The following is a 7162-nucleotide window of genomic DNA, read 5'->3' as shown; positions in this document are numbered from 1 at the left end:
ATGGCGGCCAAGACAGCGGGTGGGGGGCGCTGGGAGGTAGTGAAGAAGGGGCGACGGACTGCAGCTGGCAACAGTCATAAGAGCAGCGGCGGAGGGGACCGCCGGGCACTCGGGGAGGCGAACGGAGTATGGAAATTCGACCTGACCCGTGAGTACCCACCCAGCCGCCTGTGTCGCTGCAGTGACCCTGCTGCGGGGAACCTGCGCCACGCCGCCGGATCCTGGGGTTCCCCGCCAGTGTAGTGCTACCGGAGCCCAGAGGGTCAAAACACTGCCGAGCTCTCGCGGTTATCACCAAACGCTATCCCTACGTTGTCTCTTTTGAGCCTCAGGAGAGATAGACAATACAAGTGGAAGTTACGGTCCACGCCTCACAGATGAGGCCCAATTCAATTAGTTACCCAGGATCACATGTCCGGGGGGACACGGATTCGAGTCTTTAGATGCTTGGTATCCTGTGCACAAATCCTACCAGCTGTTGTGGATTCTTGCTTGGCCTTTCCCGCAGTTCTCTGAGCTGGGCAGAGGCTTCCTGGTTCATTGCACAAGTGCCCCTTCTTAAAGTAACCAGCAGGTGGGAAGCAGGGAGGGACAGGGGACCCAGCAGTAGGAGAAATGACCCTCCCTCCCCACACTCAACATCCACCGGAGTGTTCTGTATGGCGTCTATTTTCTCACAATTTCCCAGAAGACTAAGAAAGCTTGCCATTTGTTGATTAAGACTTGTTACAGCTAACCTAAAGGAATTGGGGTAGAACCAGGATGGAAAACGCCTGGTCTCCCGAGCTAGTAGCCACTCACGAAATAAGCCAGTCCTTTGTATCTGACCCTGCAACTAGTCCCCACATTCTCCAGTTCCAGTATGTCTAATGAAGAAATGAAATGCCCATGACCACACGAACTGTAATGGCTGAAAGAACCCACCAGCAGTACAGCAGAAAGGGGCCTTGAGGCAGACTCCTCCCTGGAGGAGAGACATGTCCACGGTTCCTGTGTTGGTTCTCCTTTTCTGCCTATCTTTGCCCTAGCTCCAATCCAGACGACAAGTACTCTTTATGAATTGGGCTTTGAGAAAATCTTGAAGCGGCAGAACAAGGAGCAAGTTCCACCTCCTGCTGTGGAACCTAAGAAGCCAGGGAATAAGAAGCAACCTAAGAAGGTGGCGACCATCACTAACCAAAACCAGAAGCAGGTCCGCTTCCGCAGCTTGGAGGCAGCACTGAAAGCTGTGAGTGTACCTGGTCTTCAGGTGGGAAAGATGGGAGATTTAAGATGTAGGAAGATAAAATAAGGGCAGAAAGGAACATGAGGTAAGAGGAAGAGTTCAGGAAACCAAAAGGAGTTTATAGGAAAGCGGTGGTATGAGGAATGCCTTGAAGGCCCATGAACACTAGGGAGAGGAGAGAGACTGGTTGTGCCCTGCTTCTTGGAAGCAGCGTTCTGTGATTTTCCAGCCAGCTCTCGGGTTTTCTCAAACATGTGAAGCTCCTTCACTTTAAGAGCTGGATGTACCAAAATTATGATATTCCGCATGTTTGTTTAAAAGCAGGAAGCCCTTGTTCTTACTACCACCTCATTCAATAATGTGGTACCCCCACCCTCTTTCCCTGTTTCTTACTCATTACTCACCATGAGGGGGTCTGTGTCTCTGGCAGCTGGACGTAGCAGCTCTGCAGAAGGAACTGGACAAGAGCCAGAGTGTGTTCTCTGGGAACCCGTCCGTGTGGTTAAAGGACCTGGCCAGCTATCTCAACTACAAGCTACAAGCTCCTCTAAGTGAACCCACATTAAGCCAGCACACTCACGGTTAGTCTTTCCAACTCTCTCAGGCTCATAGAGAATCTCAAGAAAATTCTGAAAGCATTGTGTGTAAGCATATTTGTTAGTACCAGAGCTCAGTGCTCCCTTCTCTCCTGATGTATGTACCTAGAGGGTGATTTGAGTAATTCTCTAATTAGCATGGCTGTGAACATCCATTGTCTCATTGGGTTAGGAAGGATACCAGACTCAGAGCACAGAGAGACCTCTGCTTCCACTCACCATCCTCAGAGACTTCACCATAGTTCTCAGAGCTTCCAGGGACTTCTGGTCCTAGCATTCATGTGGAGCCTATTGGCCACAGATTATCCCTACAGCCTGGTGAGCCGGGAGCTTCGTGGGATCATCCGGGGGCTGCTGGCGAAGGCAGCAGGATCTTTGGAGCTTTTTTTTGACCACTGTCTTTTCACCATGCTGCAAGAGCTGGATAAGACACCAGGTAAGGGGCCAGAGAGGGATCACCCAGCTCTGTCTTGGAAGCCCCATTCCCTTCTTCCTACTTTAAAATTGATTGAATGGTTCTATTTTTAGTAGAGAAATACACTTATCTTGGTGCTTTTTTGAAAAAGACCAGAAAGTGAGGACTTACTGGACCTGGGCTCTGCCCTCATAGCTACTTACAGGGAGATTTCCGCTTTGAGATTCTGTACAATATACATATGACTGAGAGCATGTATCTCTCCAGGGGAATCGCTCCATGGTTACCGCATTTGTATCCAGGCCATACTGCAGGACAAGCCCAAGATTGCCACCGCAAACCTGGGCAAGGTGAGCTCAAGGTGGTGATGGGGACACCAGGAGGCAAGGATTGGGAAGGCTGGACAGATTCCACACTGTTGGATCCAGTGAAGGAATAGGAGAAGACCTTGTAAGACTAATAATAATAGCACAGTTAGCACTTGTATTGTGTCTGCTTTATATATGTATATTAGGCAGACACTACTGTTATTCCCATTTTACAGTTGGGAAGGCAGAGCCACAGAGGGGTTCAGTAACTTCCCTGGAGTTGGTCTACTAGTAAGTGGCAGAGCATGGGTGAAGGTGCAGGCTGGTGCTCTCGAGTCCCTGCCTCACTCCCCCTTGGCCAGCGCCTTCTCTCCCAGTTGGCATCACTTGGGGCTGTGGAGGTGCTCCTGGTGCTTTGCTGTATCCCAACCTACCTTCCTCATTGGTCTTCTCAGTTCCTGGAGCTACTGAGGTCCCACCAGAGCCGACCAGCAAAGTGTCTGACCATCATGTGGGCCGTGGGCCAAGCAGGTTTTGCCAACCTCACCGAGGGATTGAAAGGTACCAAGGCAGTGGGGAGGAATGGTGTGGGAGCCAGGAAGTTCCTCTCAATGTCCCCAGTGAATCCATACCTGAGGCTTCTCCCTGACATCTTCCTACAGTGTGGCTGGGGATCATGATGCCTGTGTTGGGCATCAAGTCTCTGTCTCCCTTTGCCATCGCGTACTTGGACCGGCTGCTCCTGTGAGTAATGGGGCAGCAAGGGAAGACCTAGGGTATTTACAATAACTGTTCCTGCAAAAGGGGGTGCTATGATCCTGGTCTCCGTAGAGGTGGTGGGGTTGGTATTGGGACCACATCCTAACTCAGACTATGACCACGAGAAAGGAAAGAAAGGAGTCCATTGAGGGCTGGGGAGGTGGCTGGAGTGAAGATGTGTCTTCTCCTCTGGATTATGGTCTTCACTGGGGTCATGGCCAAAACAGTTGACCTGAGTGTTGGTTTTCAACTAGCCTGTTCCATATTCCCACAGGATGCACCCCAATCTCACCAAGGGCTTTGGTATGATTGGCCCCAAGGACTTCTTCCCACTTCTGGATTTTGCCTATATGCCTAACAACTCCCTGACGCCCAGGTAGGGCAGCCGGGCAAAACTGCAGTAATGTACCCTCCATGCCTTCTCCCACAGCCACCTGGGAACTGAGATGCTTGACTCAGATATTTAAGGGTGGGCTTCAAGGGATCTGTGAACTCCCTGAAATTATAAGGATATTTGAGTGTAGCTGGCATATGGGCATTTTTCTGGGGAAAGGGTCCATAGCTTTCAACAGCTTTTTCAAGGTATCTGAGAGTCTAAAAACGGATATGGATGCTAAAGCTGGCCAAGGGGACACCTGGCATAACTCCACTTACAGCCTGTGTCTGGCTCTCCTCTCCTCTCCACCCTACCCTCACCCCTACCTCCACCCCTCAGCCTGCAGGAGCATCTGTGTCAGCTCTACCCCCGACTGAAGGTGCTGGCATTTGGGGCGAAGCCAGAATCTACCCTGCACACCTATTTCCCCTCCTTCCTGTCCAGAACCACCCCTAGCTGTCCCCCTGAGATGAAGAAAGAGGTGAGGAAATGGTCTGAAGCTCCTTTTCCTTCCCCAGAGTTAGCTGCCAAAGTCCCTATGTGCTGGCAAAGGTCTTGCCTTTATGGACCCCTTAGCTCACTCCTGACACACACACACACACTCTCTTTCTCTCTCCTCTCATTCTGTGTCTCTCTTATGTTCTCCCCCTGAGAAGAATGCCCCTGAAAGGACAGCACGTTCAGGCCTGGGGGTCTCTGCTACACTGCACCTTGGGGATAGATGGTTTTTTGAGCTCCAGTTCAGGAGCCCCGGTCTCCCTTTCACAGACTTAGAGCGCTTTCTAGGATGGGTTTGGGCACTAGTTCTCCACACTTTAGAGTGCTTTTGTTACCTTGGGGTTACCTTAGCACTCTGGCCTCCACCAGTCCCTGGCCACATTGGCCTCTCCTTTCTACCCCCTGTGCAGCTTCTGAGCAGCCTGACCGAGTGCCTGACTGTGGACCCCCTCACCACAAGCGTCTGGAGGCAGCTGTACCCCAAGCACCTATCACAATCCAGGCAGGTGGGGTGGGGATGGCCCACCTCTGCTCCACACAGGCCTGAGCTGGCATGCCCTTGTCCCAGAAGTAGAAAGGGGCCATTTGTCACGGTTTCTCGGGTTCATGCCTCTTGAGTTGAGTCAAACATTGCTAAGATGAATGCTTGAAAGCCGCTGCTTTGCTAGATGGGAATGGACAGTCTTCAGTCTAAAAGAGTCACAGCTTAGTTGAGGACAGAGGGTGGGAGAAGCCAATGAGTCATTGACTAGAAGGGCTATGCTCTCCCCACAGCCTGCTGCTGGATCACTTGCTCAAATCCCAGAAGCGAATTCCCAAGAAGGTGAGGGGCTAGGAGGCCATGGCAGACTGAGTCTTATCTGGGCTCTGAATTCGAACCCCTGAGCCACTGTCCACCCTTCCTGAGAAGGTTGCCCTGTGAGTGTGCTTGGCATGGAAAACAGCACAGGTGGAGGTTTGGGGTCTTGGCAAGGCCAAATATGTTCTCCACCAGACTTTTCTTATCCTGTAGGTTTGGAAGTCTTTGCAGGAAATAATTCAGTCTTTCAAGCTTACCAACCAAGAGCTGCTGAGGAAGAGCAACTATAACAACCAGGATGCCGTCACCTGTGATGCTGCCTGCAAGGTGTGGGCAACCAGCCCTACCAGCCCACACATTGCTCAGTACACCTTAGAGTGGGCCTGCATCACCTCCTGCCCCCTGTCCCTGTTACCTCTAGGAGCACTTGACCCTCTCCCTGAAAGGCTAGCTTAAGACCTGCCTTCAAAGGGCAAGAGCAGCCCATCTCCCTCTGACCATGGTTGCTCACCCCCTTTCTTCCCAGGCTTTCCTGCAGCAGACCTGGGGCCCTCAGGTCCCCTGGACTCGGCTGCTCCTGCTGATGCTGGTGTTTGCTGTAGGCTTCCTGTGCCATGACTTCCGGTCACACGGCTCTTTTCATGGTAAGCAGGATTGGCAGTCAAGGAAGATATTGTAGAGGCAGGGTGGGGCATAGGGCTCATGTAGCTAGTAGCACCACCCCTCAACACACACACACATCCCTCTGCCCTGATGAGGTCCCAGTACTACTGACTAACTACTTGTCAGGTAGACTTTTTTGCGGTGACATTACCACTTCAGAGTAGAGTAGGGATTTACAGTGTGGACTTGGTTGCATATTCACGGGCTTATTTGAGTAGGTGTGACCTTGGAAGTTGAGGCTCAGAGAGAGTTAGTTTAAGATCAAAGCTGTTAAAGGGCAGACCTTCTAATCCGAGGGTTTCCTGATGCCGCTGGAGCTCAGGCTCCACTGGGCTGCACCCTTCCTGCTCACTCAGCCCAGCAGAAAGGGGAGCAGACTGAGCCTCCTCTGCCCTGTGGGCACGCTGAGCCTCTCTACTCCCTTCCCTGCCTGCAGGAGGCTGCCCCACTCAATCCCCATTCACTAAATGCTTTTTACTCAGCCTCCTTTTCTGGCCGATTACTCCAATCTTCTGGCTTCTTGCCTGCTGGCCAACAAGTATGTGCCAAGCTCTACTCCTACAGCCTACAAGGCTACAGGTGAGCTCCTCCCAGGGGTGGAGGGAGAGGAGGTATGAGAGAGACTGCTTGGTACTCTGGAGTGGTGACGCCAGGAGTGGTGGTGTGGCTGGGGAGGCGTTGACAGCGGGAAGGGAGGTGGCTTTCCTTCCCCATTTCCTCCCTGTTCCCAACTATTCTTTGGGAGCCGGCTGCCCTGGGGAAACAAAGCCCTCTCTCCCTTCCGTCTCCTGCAGCTGGCTAGAGGAAACTTTGCCAGCCTGGAGCTCCCGCCTGCTCACTGTGGTGAGGCCCAGCTTGCAGCTAGCCTGGACCCACACCAATGCCACAGTCAGCTTTCTTTCTGCCCACTGTGCCTCCCACCTTGCCTGGGTTGGTGACAGCCTCACTAGCCTCTCCCAGAGGGTAAGTCAAAGACAGAGAGGTCAAAGAGGCCTGATCTGCTCAAGGGAAGAGTTCTGGGGAAGATGCAGCTTGTGTGCTCTAACCTCCATCCACCACTGCCCAGATACAGACCCAGTTCCCAGATGCCCTGAAGCAGCTGCTGCATTCTCTGAAGGAACTTCTGCTACTTTTCTACCAGAACATGATGCTGCCGCTGTGGCATCTGCTCCTTGAGTGCCTGGCCCGGGCCCAGGAGCACTGTCACGAATTGTGCAGGTAAGTCTCCCAGTAGCGCCCTCAGTGCCCCCAGCCATTCTCTCCAGGAACAGGGCTCCTCTGTTCTCACCTCCCTTATTCCCTTGGCCACTCTAGGAAGAGGTTTGTGGCTCCAAGCTGCAGTCCTGTGGCTTCACATATATGCCCAATCCCCTAAACTATTGTGCTTTCCTCCCAGGGGTGAGGTGACCTGGGACTGCGTGAAGACACAAGTCAGTGAGGCTGTCCAGTGGACCTGGGTCTGCCTACAGGACGTCACAGTGGCTTTCTTGGACTGGGCACTCACCATGATATCACAGCAATAA

The 7162-nt window shown here is 52.5% G+C and overlaps 1 protein-coding gene across 2 annotated transcripts; it reads left to right on the top strand.

Annotated features, from left to right (window-relative positions):
* TMEM214 (transmembrane protein 214) lies at positions 1-7162 on the top strand. 2 transcript variants are annotated; one of them, XM_006835208.1, is made up of 17 exons: positions 1-148; positions 1029-1228; positions 1656-1806; positions 2123-2257; positions 2504-2586; positions 3000-3105; positions 3207-3288; positions 3578-3679; positions 4019-4160; positions 4588-4679; positions 4952-5000; positions 5190-5303; positions 5503-5620; positions 6122-6218; positions 6434-6602; positions 6706-6857; positions 7036-7162. In XM_006835208.1, exons 1-17 carry the CDS (start codon positions 1-3, stop codon positions 7160-7162), a joined length of 2067 nt encoding a protein of 688 aa, XP_006835271.1. The 2 variants fall into 2 exon arrangements, with proteins under 2 accessions (XP_006835271.1, XP_006835272.1); XM_006835209.1 differs by lacking the exon at positions 2123-2257.

Source organism: Chrysochloris asiatica, unplaced genomic scaffold (genome assembly GCF_000296735.1).
Source record: "Chrysochloris asiatica unplaced genomic scaffold, ChrAsi1.0 scaffold00016, whole genome shotgun sequence".
Classification (NCBI taxonomy): domain Eukaryota; kingdom Metazoa; phylum Chordata; class Mammalia; order Afrosoricida; family Chrysochloridae; genus Chrysochloris; species Chrysochloris asiatica.
The sequence above is the reverse complement of the archived record's forward strand: the minus strand, read 5'-3'. Positions and strand labels throughout refer to the sequence as shown.